Source organism: Sminthopsis crassicaudata, chromosome 4 (assembly GCF_048593235.1).
Source record: "Sminthopsis crassicaudata isolate SCR6 chromosome 4, ASM4859323v1, whole genome shotgun sequence".
Taxonomy (NCBI): domain Eukaryota; kingdom Metazoa; phylum Chordata; class Mammalia; order Dasyuromorphia; family Dasyuridae; genus Sminthopsis; species Sminthopsis crassicaudata.
Window position 1 is genome coordinate 292301749 of NC_133620.1, and position 14804 is coordinate 292316552.

At 44.9% G+C, this 14804-nt stretch overlaps 1 protein-coding gene across 4 annotated transcripts; it reads right to left on the reverse strand.

The window, feature by feature from the left end:
- Positions 1 to 1384: 1384 nt before the first annotated feature.
- On the reverse strand, positions 1385 to 14748 carry VARS2 (valyl-tRNA synthetase 2, mitochondrial). Of its 4 annotated transcripts, XM_074264808.1 has the most exons (31): positions 14588 to 14748; positions 14153 to 14262; positions 12552 to 12780; positions 12386 to 12467; positions 12171 to 12271; positions 10860 to 10975; positions 10628 to 10694; positions 10435 to 10532; positions 10190 to 10271; positions 9889 to 10008; positions 9579 to 9690; positions 8808 to 8896; positions 8313 to 8403; positions 7772 to 7899; positions 7506 to 7609; positions 7235 to 7316; positions 6832 to 6908; positions 6663 to 6732; positions 6435 to 6540; positions 6148 to 6218; positions 5900 to 6025; positions 5604 to 5708; positions 5353 to 5421; positions 5134 to 5212; positions 4912 to 5039; positions 4665 to 4817; positions 3541 to 3747; positions 2428 to 2539; positions 2084 to 2259; positions 1759 to 1887; positions 1385 to 1648 (listed from the first exon to the last, which is right to left on the reverse strand). In XM_074264808.1, exons 3-31 carry the CDS (start codon positions 12747 to 12749, stop codon positions 1559 to 1561), a joined length of 3168 nt encoding a protein of 1055 aa, XP_074120909.1. In that variant the 5' UTR covers positions 12750 to 12780; positions 14153 to 14262; positions 14588 to 14748; the 3' UTR covers positions 1385 to 1558. The 4 variants fall into 4 exon arrangements, with proteins under 4 accessions (XP_074120909.1, XP_074120911.1, XP_074120910.1 ...); XM_074264810.1 differs by lacking the exon at positions 14153 to 14262; XM_074264809.1 differs by lacking the exon at positions 14153 to 14262 and having other exon boundaries at positions 14297 to 14748.
- Positions 14749 to 14804: the final 56 nt, after the last annotated feature.

Genomic DNA, 14804 nt, shown 5'->3' on the forward strand with positions numbered 1-14804 from the left:
GGCAATCTGACTTCTTTTGGAGTTCATATTTCTCAAATTTATTTACCCAATACAGGTCCTGGTAGCAGTTATGTTCAACCCATAGGACATTCTCTGCTGTTTTAGTGCCTGGTTCACAGGCTTTCTCTGTCCGCCCTCCACTCCTCTTATCCTAAGAAACTTGTCTATATACTAATGCTACCTCTAACTTCATCTCACCTCAGTTATCCACAGATAATCACATTTCACTCTTAAGTGTGCCAAGTTCATGAAGTTTATCATTCCTTTATCTGATCAAAATCTTTTGATTCTATCCTAATCCTGTTTCTAATCAACCCACTGTTCCATTCACCACAATGACTATTTCAAACCTTTTGATTTCTCCCTAAGCTTCCCTTGATCCTCCCCCCCATACACTGTCAGCTGAGAACCTAAACATCTACTTCACTGAAAAAAAAAAAAAAATTGAGGTCATTCACCTCGAACTTCTCCCTTTCTCAAATCACTTAAGCATCTTCCCTCACCTTGTTCTTCATTCCTTGCATGAGTCCTTTTTCTCTTTGCTCCATCACCTTTCTGTTTTCTCCAGCAGAATGCCCCTACTATCATTCCAAAACTCCCATTTCCAATTCCATTAGAGAGACTGAAGCCTTCTTTGCTTCCTACAAATACACTAGTCTTCACCCTTACTTGATACATCCATCCCTACTAGTCACTGTCCTACATTTCTTCTATCAATACATCAATGTGGTGGGGACAGAGGGGAGCAGTTGACTCTCCAGGCTCTATGCCCCTCTCCTGGAGCTAAATTGTTCTCTAATCTGACCCTCACTGTAATCCCTAGATCTGGAAAAATCTCTACCCACTTTCCTTATCACCAGATTTTGGGCACAGGGGTAGGGGGCAACACAGATGCTTGGAGTTGGGGCACAATTTGGTCGGTGAGGCAATCACTGCCAAAGCTCTTCTTCAGTCAGGAAGGGCATGAATGGGGCAAGGAGATGAAGTCCAACATCTGCACAGGAGTATAAAGTCTGTAGTAATCCAGGGGATTGAGGTGACCTTGACAACACAGGTTTCACTGACTCCTGGAAGTTAAGGGCTAATGTCAGCTATAGAGGACCCCAGAGGCAATTTGTTTGAAGAACTACCACTAATCTGCCACTAGATGGAAGACTGGTGAAAAGGTCTGGATAAACCAACACAAATTCAAGTCCTCTGACCTTATGAAAGACAAAGCCTGAGATACTATAGCCTAACATTAGTGGACACCAATCCTCATCCTCATCAGAAACCCCAGGACCAAAAATAGTCCCCATATTGGGCAAATTTTTTTTAAAGGAACTGAAGCACAAAGAAGACACCATTTGGAAAGAACAATAAATAAGGCACCAAGACAGAAAGCTTGACTTAAAATTTTTTTTTTTTAATTATCTTAATCCTGAGAATGTAAAAAAAAAAAAAAAGTGTGGAGGGAAGCTATGACAATTATGAATGTCCCACAGGATTCTCGTAAGATTTAGTCACTCAATACCCAGCAATACCCAGAGATAGGTCTGAAGAGACATACAGGTAGAATTCATGGCTTTGTAGAAATTGTATCCATTAGCTTTTGGAGGTAAGATGTTGCCTGGTCCAACTTTGATAGCTCCATGAGAAGGGAAGAGACCTTTATGAGAAGAGAAAAGGTGATTATCTAAATAACTAGCCTTTCTACCCACCTACACCCTCCCCCCCAAAGGATCACAGGTATTTTAGCTCACTCTTCTGAGAATTCACCTTATGCTCCCTATTCATCATTTGACTCCCCTCAACTGGGGTCCAAGCAGTAAGTCTATCAAGTTGTTTCTGTAGTTTCTGTCTTCTGGTAAGCAGGACAGGAAGATGGAGATAAGGGTCCACCAGGCCCTGGAGAGAGAACAGGGTTAGATTCTCAGACCTACCTCCTCTACCAGAATATCTTCCTTTTTCCCAACCATAATATCTTCCATTCTTCACTTCTTTCTGCTTAACCCAACCATTTTCTAACATTTTTTTCCTTCTAGTTCCTTACTCACCTTACTGACACTGCTCTAAAACACGGTCCTTCCTTATCCAAACTCACCTGCAGCTCCATGTAGACCTGGGTGGTATTGCTGAGTGAGGCCTGGGCCCAGCCTTGGGGAGATGCCTCATTGTCAGGTAGGAAGTTCACAGCTCCACAATGGGCCAGGGTGCCCAGTGGCTCCAGGAAATCTTCATAGAGGTGCTGCTCTTTGGGCTCTGAACATTGCAACAACACTGGGCAAGATGATGGGGAAAGAGTAGATTCAAAAGCAACAACATTAGGCATTTGTCCCTCCCTTCATCATAGCCACTAAATCCTTCAGCAACCCATGTGTGACTAGATCTCTAGTTCTCATCTTTCACACAACAACCCTTTCTCCCCTCAAGGACCTCATTTCTCACCTCGGGGTCGGACTCTGCTGAGTTGGTACATGGCTCTGAGCCCCCTTAGTGTTTTCACAGCCTCTTGAACCTGAGCAAACCGCTGTTCCAGTTCTGGCTGGTACCAAGGATTCTGTAAGAGTTGGGCCAATCACAGATCACGTCTGTGGGCTCCAGGGAGAGTCTGATAAAAAATTTCCCTACTTGAGGGTAGGTAACTATGTCTCACCTGGTTGTCTCTTTGATCTAGATCTCACAACCCATTACATTAAAAAAATTTTGAGTTCAAGAAATTAAATGAAAAATTGATGGATTTGTAACTGAGGAAAACTAAGATGTTTCTAACGTTAAAAAATTAAAAAAAAAAATTCTTTTTTGGCTGAGGCAATTGGGACAATTGACTTACCCAAGGAAGTGTCTGAGGACACATGTGAACTCAGGTCTTCCTGACTTCAGGGCTGGTGCTCTGTCCACAGCGCCACCTAGCTGCCCGTTTCCCTAACTTTTGTGCCAAATACTACAAGGAAAACCTTGCTTTCCAACCAACCATGCTTATCGGGCCATCAGAGAATCCTAGGCTGGGCCAACCATGTGCGGTTATCCTCGAGTCTGTAAAGGAATCCCTAGGGTGCTACTATACCATAATCCGGTGACTTTGGATAGAAGGTCACCCTACAGCAGTAAATGAGCATCTAAAAGATTAAACTCTGGAAAGCTCCACAATGACAAAGCACAATATTATCTGATAATAAAACATTCCCTTGAAACTTAAAAGAAGGCTGTAATTTATTACTCTAGTAATAAACTAGCCTTGACAAAATGCTTTCAATGTGTATGACATGATACTACAACACTTCCACAAAATCCAGTATCCCCCACTCCAGTCAGACCCTCCTCAATACGCAGAATCACAGAATATTGGGCCTCTGAAAGGAATCTCCTTTCTTCCATCTAGTCTAACTAATCCTGTCAATTGATAGAAGAGGAAATTGAGGCCAAGAGATTATTTTACAGAACGTTAGGGAGAGAAGGGATCTTAAAAATTTAGTCTATCCCCATCACTTTATAGACAATAAATTAGTAGCTCAGACCTTAGGCCGTTCGCTGCACCACACTAAGACAGATATAACTCACCAGATTTTGGGCACAAGGGTAGGGGGCAACACAGATGCTTGGAGCTGGGGCATAATTTGGTCGGTGAGGCAATCGCTGCCAAAGCTCTTCAGTCAGGAAGGGCATGAATGGGGCAAGGAGACGAAGTCCAACATCTGCACAGGAGTATAAAGTCTGCAGTAATCCAGGGGATTGAGGTGACCTTGACAACACAGGTTTCACTGACTCCTGGAAGTTAAGGGCTAATGTCAGCTATAGAGGACCCCAGAGTCAACTTCTCTCCTCTGGCTAGGCTACCCAATTATTTCTCACTGTCCCCCACTTTAACTTCATGGTTTGGGAAAGAAAAGAACTCAAATGATCCTAGTTCCCTTCCCTTCTCTAGAGCCATTCCCTGGGATCTTAAGTCAGAGAAGAGTCACTGAATACTCTGCTAAGGGTCACTTCCCCTTACCTCCAGCAAAGCATAGCCGTTTTACAACCAACATCATGTATATAATAACTAATAACCATTAGTTCCCAAAACCTTGCTGATTGCTTGTTATAAGCTGGACAATAATGAAAGCTTAGATTCATAGAGCTGGGCCTCTAGCTGAGGCCCAGAAAAATTAAGTCACTTTACACAAATCATAAAAATTAATTTAGAATATTTTCCTATATGGGCAAACTGCACAATTCCCCATGCTGTTTTTGGCTGAAATTATGTTTTTGAAGGACCAGTTAAAATTAGGTAGTATATGTAGTTAGATATCAATTGTTCTAATGGCTCACACTGGGCACACTTCCTGATTCTCTCACTGTCCTCAGGGAAGAGTACTTATAAAGATGAAAGGTTCAGATATTTCTCCTGCTTTTCTGCCTTAATTTTTTCAGAAATCCATCTTTTTGACTGTTTTTCTCTTCTCTCTCTCCCAGGCAATGGGGGTAGAAGGCAAGATAGGAGATGGAAGGGAAGGAATCTCCTATGTAGGCTCCCAAGAATCAATCCACGGAGAAAAGGAAACAATATTAACTGGTGCTCCTCTATCATCAATGTACAATAATTCCCTCATAGAAAACCATGAGATTCATGATGAACTTAGGAAAATAACAAGTACAAAGGAAAATGCTACCCTGTTCCTGTGCCTCCTGCCACCTGGTCTTACCAAGTAGACATCACAGAGTTTATGGAGCCAAAAGTGGTGCAAAGCATGGGTGATAAGAGAGAGCTCTTGTGCCAGGAAGCCTCGCTCACATTCCCCAACAGTGAAGGCCAGACTACTGAGGATCCAGGTATCCATGGCAGATGAGGGAGACACCTATGGGACAAAAGAAGGGCTCAACAACTTTAGCCAACCAGACTACTGATCCCTCCACCACCTACTTTTTCTCTTCCCCCAGTACAACACCCACTTCTTCGATGGGATGGGGTATAAATCCGTCTCCTAAAGCATTGAGGATGAATCGCATGGCATTCCAGATCTTGTTGCAAAAATGGCGGGAGCTCAGGACCTCAGAAACAGATAGGTTTATGTCATTCCCTGTACGGTAAAGAGGGGTTCAGAGGATTGGCTTCATCAATTTCCTTTGTCTTATCTTCAGAATCCACCCCCAATCTGTCTATCCTGGTCTTACCTTGTGTTCCATGAGAACAGAGTGTGAACCTCAGGGCATCTGTACCACATTCAGGGATTCCTTGAGGGAAATCCTTTCTCTAGAAGCAGGGAAAAGAAAAGAGAAAAGGTGGTTAAGGGCTGGCAGGCAAAGAGAACAGGTTTAAGATGCCTGTGTGGGAGTGACAGTTGGGGCTATACTACTTGGGGAACGATGAGCAGCAAACACTTGGGTTTCTACCTGTCCAGCAGCAGCAATCTGTAGCTCCCTAGGATCCAGGTTTCCATCTTTCAGCTTCTCCTGTAGCACCTAAGGGGATAATATACACCTAAGGGAAGAATTAAAAAATGACCTCTATCTAATGATTTAACTTTTGCTCCACAAAATCTTTTTCCTAGCCCAAATTCCCCATCACAAGTTCTTCCCCTCTTACTCAAAACCCATTTCTATTCCTCCAACTCATTTGCACATCCGTGGTTCATCCTTCTGACCTGTAGCTCTGCCCCTCTGATAACATCCCTGGGATCAAGTACGTTCCCCAGAGATTTGCTCATCTTGCGGCCTTGCCCATCCCGAACCATGGAGTGAAGAAGCACCTAGGCGGGAGAAGTGAGGCATATGGAAGGAGTTAATTGGAAACAGAGTCAGAGGTCTGGGAAGTAGATACCTTGAGATCTTCCTTCTTTAGGTTTCAGAGAAGATGAGCAGAGCCATGGGAAAAGTAGAGAAACACTGCCTCTCTTCAGCTAGGGAGTCTGGAAAGGAGGGCAAGAACTGGAAATGTTACCTGGGGAAAGGGAAGTTGTCCAGTGAGCTGGGTCCCTAGCATAACCATTCGGCCCACCCAGAACATCAGAAGGTCACTGCCTGTCTCCAACAGGGACAAGGGGTAGAACCGAGTCAAGTCTGGAGTCTGAAATGCAAAACAGAGGGCTAATACCACAGGCCCTAACATTCTCTTCCATGCCCCAAATCTCTGTTCCATGACATCTTTCTCTACTGTCATGAATTTCACATCTCTTTAACCCATCTTACCTTTTGAGGCCAGCCCAGAGCAGAAAAGGGAAAAAGTGCAGAGGAAAACCAGGTGTCTAAAACATCAGGGTCTGAAGAATGGAGTAAGAACAGGAATAATTGGGATCTAGTTTTCTGAGGACTCCAGTCCTTTATTCCCCTTTCCATTTTTTCAGATCTGAGTCCCAGAGAGGCCCTACATCTGGCCCTCTACCCTAGTTTCCAAATCAACCTTCTCCATCTTCCTTAATCCAGCATCTACTCTCAGGTACCCAAGAATCAGCCTCCAGTCCAGCCCCATTACTTACCCCTTTCCAAAGTTAGCTCCTTCTCTGGTCTCCCTATGAGTTCTGCAGCTACCTTTCTGGCCTCAGCCTCTGATCGACCTACTACCCAACATTCTTCAATGTCTCCCTATAAAAGAGCAACTTGGGATAGGTGGTGACAAGACTTATAAGATAATTTGAAACAGTAATTTCCCAGTTTCCTATCCTCTCCATTGCCCTAAGAAAACCAAACCACCCTTCCCCCTTTACCTCCTTTCCAAAAACCCTATAGGCTGGTATTTGATGTCCCCACCACAGCTGCCGGGAAACACACCAATCACTGTGGATGAGACCCCCACCCCCCCAAAAAAAAGTTACTTTACAGCATGATTAAATCTCTCTCTCTCTCTTCCCTAATCTCACCAGTGCTCCTACTTGCCTGATGTTAGAAAACCAATGTTGCCAATTCTTCTGATGAAAGGAAGGGTTGAGACACAGGGCCCCTGATTCCACAGCCTACAAAGAAAGGGGGACTTCAGGCAATGACCCCTTTTCTTGTGTGCCAGAGGGTAAACTAGTCTCAAATGAGATAATTCTAAAACTCTGTCTCTTCTGCTAGCATCCCAAGTCAATGAGAGATGGAGGATATAAAATAAACCCTTCTTTCCTGAGCCCTGCCCAGATCATTATATCTACCTTCATGCCTCCATACCAGATACTATACTCCTCACCCAGTTCCTATAAACTAGAAGCCTCTTCAGGAAAGGGGACTCCCAGGTTTCCTCATTCTCAGTTCCAAGAAGCCCCATCACCCTTATATAGTGTCCCCATTTGGCTCTCACCTGGGCAGCTTGTTCCCCCATTTTCTGGCATCGCACAAACCACTGGTTTTTGAGAAGATATTCTACCACATCTCCAGAACGACTACAGGGGGAAGAGTGAGGCCCCATTAATTTTCTTTCATCGCCATTCTTTCTATATCTTATACCCTACATCCTCCTGAGAGTGGTATGACTCTACCCTCCTTTTACTTTAATAAAAGTTTAGTGCTTTCAACTATATTCTCACTTCCATTATCTTTTAGAGATCTGGATCATGAAAGAAGAGAACTACCTGCAGAGAGGGAGTACCATAGGATGGTCCTGAACGCCACGAAAATACCCTTTTTCTTTAAGCGCAGACACAATCTTTTCACGAGCCACAAATCGATGAAGACCCTATAAGAAAAAGTTCTGTAAGATGCTGTAAGGAAAGAAAAAAAAAAGAAGCCTGAAGGATGGGAGGGGGTAGAGGGGATAGAAAAAGGGGAGAAGGAAAGGGACCAAGAAAAGACGGTAAGATCCAGAAAAAGGGGGAGGAAATTAAAAGTGTGACAGTACCTGCAGCCAATCCCCACAAGGGGAGACCATAGTCCCATCCTCTCCAATGACATTCACAGGAATCAGTTTGTGTCGTGCCCCAATATCAGCATCAACAAGGCTGTGGGCAGGGGTCACCTTCACTGCACCTAAAGGAACAACAGTGAGGAGACAATCAAACTCTCCATTTTCCCTCTCTATGCCCCATCTGAAATTCCACAAGTCTCTTCTCTATATCTCTGCATAAGGAAAAGCACAAACCAAGTCAGAAGCTCAGATCCTGATTCTGCCACTTACCAGACACATGGCTGTTATTTAGCATGCATTAGCCTTTTTTTTTTTTCCTTATCTGGAAAATGAATATATATCTAGTCTATCTCACTAGGCAGCTATAGTTATGTATAGGTAATGTTTATGTAAATGTAAGGTATAGTGCTGCCATTCCTAGTTATCCTCCCAGACTTCCTTTGTGAATTTCCTCATTCTTCCTAAATTCCCTTGTTTCTCTCCCCCTTCCCTAATCTTCCTTTAGCTTTCTTCCTCTTTCATAGTCTTCACAAACCTGTGCCCAGGTCAGGCTGGACTGTAGGGTCAGTGATGAGGGGAAGGGGCTTCCCACTTAGTGGATGACAGAGCTGACGTCCATGGAGGTGCTAACAAGGGGAAGAAAGAATTAGTTATTCAACAAGCATTTAAGTGCTTTTTATGAATCGGGTGTAGTTATATTTATTGGAAGGGAGAGAGAATGAGAGCATTGGGGAGAAAAAGAAAGGGAACAACTGGAAGGAATAGAGTTAAGAAACAAAATCAAAAGATCAGGATCCTAGTATTAATTTGTAATTTTAACCTCTTAGACCTCAGATTCATTACTGAAAAAGAAAAGAAATTGAATCTATGATCTCTTACTTCTTTTTAAGAAAGTGTACAATTTTACAATTCCAAAAATTGGGGCAAAGCCAGCAAGAAAATAAAGAGTGGTCTTGAGACACAAAGAAATGGAGCCAAGGAAAAAATGACAAGAATCTTAGAGGAGAGTGAAGAAATCCAATTGAATTACTATGTATCGAGGATCATCAGGATGAACAGCCACAGCTACATCACCAGGTAAAGTCTCCGGCCGTGTAGTCCCCACTACAATCTCTGTGTCTAGGGAAACATACAACCAATCCCAAATCAATTCCCCATTTCCCAGATCCTGGAATAACTGGAGATGGGTGCCCATCCTAAATAACAGCTTCTTCAAAAGTAATTATGTAAAATAGGGATTAGCATCCAAAGGAGAGGGGGTTTGCCAGTAGTTTGAGTAGATGAAGCAGGTGGGAGATAAGATTGGAAATCGCATTTAGAACCAAAATAAACCATGGCATTCCTAGCAGGTAAAATGGAGGAGGCAGGATATTCTAGAGGTGTTTCACTCTCCTTACCACAAGTCAACTCATCTCTTAGAGCCCAGTGCAAATCCATTCTCCAAGGTGTTGACCATGACTACTCTAGTTCACCCTGACTTATTGCTCTTTTTAACCTCCTGAAGCACTTACAGTTCAAAATACAGTTTGATATTGAATTATTTTGTTTCACAGGGACCAGACTTGTCTCCCCATATTGAAGGTAAGGGTTAAAAGGCATTTTTGTGGCCAATACCAGATTAGCAGCCAAAAAAAAAAGCTTACTGATTAATTTGAAGAAACTAATTGTGGAAAGAATAGGTTATTACTCCCTATGCTAGGAAGTGGGAGCTTTTAAAAGGAATATAACATTCACAGTCAGAAAAAATGAGGAAAGACTAGGACACATTAAGTCAAGTAAAAGAACAACTGATGGAACTTACCAGGATCCCCATCTACTGGAAAGGCAACAGAAAAGAGGAGGCCAAAGGAGACAGGGTGGGGGCAGCCTGGAGGGCAGAATTCTGTTCGGCCAGGCAGGGGCCGACTCTCTACCTGGGCATATCAGGAAAGACTGGTGTCATTGTTCTGTGTTCATAGTCTCAAAGGACTTAGTTTATACGCCTTCTTTCGTACCCTCTCTCTGACCCACCTCTAGTCGCATCTGAGAGAATCAAAGGTCCAACTACTCCTTTTCCCCTAGTTTGGCATTCAGAATTGAAAATTGTGCCCATCTCCAATCTCCTCACTTACCTCAATATCTGAGATAGCCGACCTCAAAGCACATGACCAGTTGACAATCTGCTGGTCCCGGTATAATAGGCCAGCCTCATACAGACAGACAAAAGCTTCTGTCACTGCTATTGAAGAACCCTGAAAGAAGATCTATGTTCACAACCAGTAGTAGCTTCCCCTCTATAATGTTGTCATCCCACCATTTCTCTCACCCCCCTCAGGAACTTAGGTGCATATGGCAAGCTTCTCAGGTGCAAGTTTTCATTCTTTCATCACCTAATACATCATTCCCTTTGGAATCAAAGCATCCAACACTCACAGCATCCATAGTAAAACATTCTCGATCCCAGTCCAAAGAGGCCCCCAAGGCTCGTAGCTGCTCACAGATCTCACCACCCTTTCTGTTCCCATGGGAAAAAAAAAAAAAAAAGTACAAGTATTTCCTCTGTATAACAGTCAGGCAAGAAAATTGGGGAGGACCAGGATAGGGAAGCTTGAAGGTTATAACCCTGGAGAGAATGGAATATGGGAAAAAAGGGCTGGGGATTAGAGAGCTATACATACTCTTCCTTCCACCTCCATACTTTCTTTAGAAAGTCTTCTCGGCTCAGTTCATGTCTCCTTATACCCTGTTCCTTCCATAACTGTTTCTCTACCACAGCCTGGAATAGGGAAAGAGGAAAAATGGAAAGGTTAAGTGACTTCAAAGAAGGAAATCTCCTTTAACTTGATGGAAAAAAAAGGGTTAAAAAAATACCTGAGTAGCAATGCCAGCATGATCTGAACCTGGGATCCACAGTACCTGGTCCCCTCGCATCCGATGCCTGTGTTAGGACCCAGAACTTCATATATCTGCTTAACTTCACTCCACCATCCCCATGACCCCTCAATACCTGTATGGCCCAATCCCACCCTATTATTCCAAACTCACCTCCCCATTACCCCAACCCCATCTCACAGAACCAAACACATTCCCCTTTCCTTCTTACCAGCGCACAAGAGCATCCTGTATGGCCACAGTAAGAGCATGGCCAAGGTGCAGGGAACCAGTGACATTGGGGGGTGGGATACAAATGGAGAAGATCTCCCCTGTAGCCTGAGGCAGCTGGGATTAGGAAAATCGACAAAAGACAAAAATCAGAGAGATGAGAAAAGAAAGGTTGAGGCAGGGAGTCTATCCAGGGCAAGAGAGACCTCTAGTGTCTCTAGAGTGAGGAAAATGGCTCTCAATGTCAGAGAGCAAAAAAATTCTGAAGGGATGATCAAAACCTCCTAATTTCATTGCTTTTCTCAGGCTAAAACCAAATTTATTTTGTTTTTTTGCCCTAAAACAGCTCCTCCTTCTGACTCCCCTATTTCTGACTCAAAATTATTACCATTCAACCTGTCTCCCAAGGATAAAACTTGTAGTTCTCCCATGTCTAAGCAAATCCCATCCACTCCACCTCCACATAGTCTCTCACGTTTGCCTACTTCTCTATTCTCCCGCCATCAGCTTCATGCAGACTTTCATTACTGCAATGGCATCTTACTAATTACTCTCACTTCCACTGTCTCCACCACCAACCCAGTCTGGAACGGCGCATGGCATAGGAAAGGAAACAAGATCTTGTTCAAACTCCGGCTCTGTCCCTCACCACCGGTGTGACCTGAGTAAGCCTCCAATCTCTCTGGACCTCGGTTCCTCATTTGTACAGGAATGTCCTTCCTTCCCCCTTAGCTAGCTGATTTTTTACTTCACCTCTGAAGCCCGACTCAAATACCATTTTCTATAAGAAATCTTCTGATTCCCTTTCATCTGTGGTTCTCTTTCCTAAGCTATGGGTCACCACCCCCTATGGAGTCTTGTAACTGAATGTGAAGGTCTTGGAAATTACTGCTTATTTTTAGTAAATGTTTGATTTACCTACTTTATACATACCTATATACCCAGGATCATGTAGAAATTTCTTGATAGAAAAGGGGTTGTTAAGAAGCCTGAAGTACTTATTGTGTAACACTGTGTGTCGCACCTGTGCTAGTGTTAGGTCCTTTATCTGAAGAAGCCATCCGGGTTAGTGAAAAGAGGACTGGATCTGAAGCCAAAGGATCCAGGTTTGAATGCCAATTCTTGCACTTCCTTCTTGTATGCTTTTTACTACACTACGCTTTCGATCCCCACTTACAAAACAAAAAGGTTGAACTATAGGGTTCTGGCTGTAAACCTCTCAACCTACAACCCTAGACTGTGAGCACTGTGGGATCTTGTTCCTGCTCTCAACAAGCACACAACACAACAGCTACAGACATTAGTTACTGACCTGATATTCTGGCTTGAAGAATCCCTCTTGAACCCACCAGGGGTACCAGGCAGCCTCAACATATTGTGGACTGTATGTGGGAGGCATGGGCCCTGTGACATCTGGAACAGATGGCAGAGAACATTCTATTTTCCCCGAACTTGTTGAAATATTACTTACTATTCAGCCAAAATACTGGGGAAGGAGTAGAAAAGGTTTTCCTCTCTTTCCATTACCTTTTTTTTCACCAGGTTTTGTAGGGATTTCATATAACACTGTTTCTTTAGCAATCCAACTTTTACTAGGCTTTACTGATAGCTGAAAAAGAAATCAGGTAATATTTGGGGAAACTAATCACCCTTCGAGCATCTCTATTGTACCCACAGTCTCTTTTCCCTCTACCTTGCTGTTCACTGCCATCTCTTCATCCAAAGCCCTCTGCTTTTCTTGAAGCCGCTTCTGTTTCTGTTCACGGTTCCTTTGGGGGGCAGAGGGTCCATGAGAAGGTTGAGTGGAGAAAGGATGAGACCAGGGGACACTTGGGAAGGGTTTCAGACTCCAAATCCTGTTCCGAAGAGGGGCCAAGGACAAGTGGGACATTGAGGCTGGATGGGCAAGAGGCCCTCTCTTCCTGGAAGGGAGAAAGGGCATCCATCAGTCTCAAAAATCCCCTTCATCTATTTTCTCAGCAACAAGTCACTCGTTTCTTAATTCTGGCTATTTTATTTATTCACCAAGTCCTTCCTTACAGTTTCCTCTCAAGTCTAGAATTTCCAGACTACAACGAGGGAAAAAAAGCCTCAGAGCTAAAGATTCAGGTTCATGGTCCCGCATTTCCCATTGACTTGACTAAGTCAGATTTAAATACTTCATAAATGCTCCCTGTTTGAATGACTTTCTAGGTGGTTCTTCACCTGCAAAACGGGGACAAAAACACTAATCTTGTCTATGTTGACGGGACAGCAATGAGGATTAAAGACAAGGAACATACAGGATTCCTGTTTCATTGCACTTGGATCTCTTCTAGTTCCAAAGTGCCCAAAAGAATCTTTCCTTGGACTTGAACTAGAATGCTTGTTTTGTAAACTTGTAAAGTTCCTTTTTTTTTTTTTTAAAAACTGGACAGACTTCATTTCTAAAACCACTTCCGTCACTTTCTTACTCGTACAGTCCCAAAGAGTTCAATCACTGCCCTCTGCCTAGGCACAGGGCCCACCGGTGATTTCACTGACAACGACCTTTTGTCAGGCCGCTCCATAGCCATCCTTAGATAGCATTCCAAAGATTTTTGGGAGCTACATGAATGTCATTTTCCTTTATCTAACCCACTGAAGCAAATAACGCCGCTTGTTCTTTGTCCTTCCTTTTCTAAGAGGCGACATTACAGGACACAGCGCAGGAGCGTGGCGCTCGGTCTGATCAAGAAGCACTCCGCTGTGCCTCCTTCAGCGGCCTCGCGCCCCGGAACAAGCTGTTCCCATGCATTCATTTCTGCAGGGGGGGAGGGGGCGGGTCTCGGTTTCAGCCAGGTGTAGCCGCTTCACATGCACAACCTCTGGGCCTGCAGGTGAGGACTAGGTGACGGGGACACCTGGCGGGGATGAGCATCACTGACGCGCCAAAAGGGAACGCTGACGCTATCGGAAGGAAGATCTGGAGTCGGGGGCAGATGACCTTGTATTTATTTATATGTATAAATAAATATGTGTATTTATTAACGTGCGTGCCCGTTATGTCCCATGCCAGACTACAAGCTCCTTGAGAACCAAGGCCGCTCCACTTTCCTTGATTCCCCAGAGCCGGGCACACAGTAAGCACTTCATAAATGCTCCATCTAAAAGCAAAAGCGGCTCTTCCACCTGGGATTTGGGCCCCACAAAATTAACCAGACCACATGGGAAGCGGACCCGGCGCACAGGGGCCGGATTCTGAATTTCCCCCCAACTACAGCGCGCTGCGCTGGGTCTGAATCCTGGCCAACTCCTTTGTAAAGTTACACTAACCAGATGGCCCCGGTCAGAACTGCAGCGGCGGGCTGCTCCCGGTCATGCGCACGGAGCGCGGTGTCCGGAGTCCCGGAGACGCACACGTTTGCACGTGTGGCAGTGGAAACCTGGTTCCCCGAGGGGGAGAAAAGCGTGACTCACAGAGCAGAGCGCTGCGCAGTCCTGACAGCGCCGCGTTACTTAGGAAGCAGTTTGCACCCTCCGCACACCGGAAATGTGTCAGAAGCCGAACCTGCCCCTCGGATCCCGGGCCGCGCTCTTTACGCTGCCCGGCATTCGCGCCCGGGACGCCCGCCCCGCCCGCCGCTCTCCCTACACCCGGGAGGCTTGCCCCCAAAACGAGCTAAGTAGCCCCTGAATCCTCCGCTCACGCTTCCTGCCGCCGCCCAGCCCAGGCCTGTCTCCCCAGAGGTCCACAGTAAACGAGGTTACCGCAGGACCCCACAGAGGCCAGGCTTCCAAACTGCCCTTTCAACAACTCCCGGCTCAGACTCTAGGCGGAAGATGTCGGCATCTGAGCGCTACGGCTAGAGAGTGCATGGAAGAGCAGAGAGAGCGCGCGTGCGCAAACAGAGGGCGAACACCCTCTCCACCCCCACTCCCAGAATAACGCATGCGCTTCCTGCAGCCCCGCCCACCCGCAAAAAAG

Excerpts from the sequence above, each read along its gene's own strand:
- VARS2 (XM_074264810.1), bottom strand. The coding sequence starts at position 12,749 with ATGTCCCACTTGTCCTTGGCCCCTCTTCGGAACAGGATTTGGAGTCTG. Across the intron at positions 5,213-5,352 it reads AGATTGCTGCTGCTGGACAG|AGAAAGGATTTCCCTCAAGG; the intron begins GTAGAAACCCAA and ends CCCTGCTTCTAG. Across the intron at positions 1,888-2,083 it reads AGGTCTACATGGAGCTGCAG|GGCCTGGTGGACCCTTATCT; the intron begins GTGAGTTTGGAT and ends TTCTCTCTCCAG.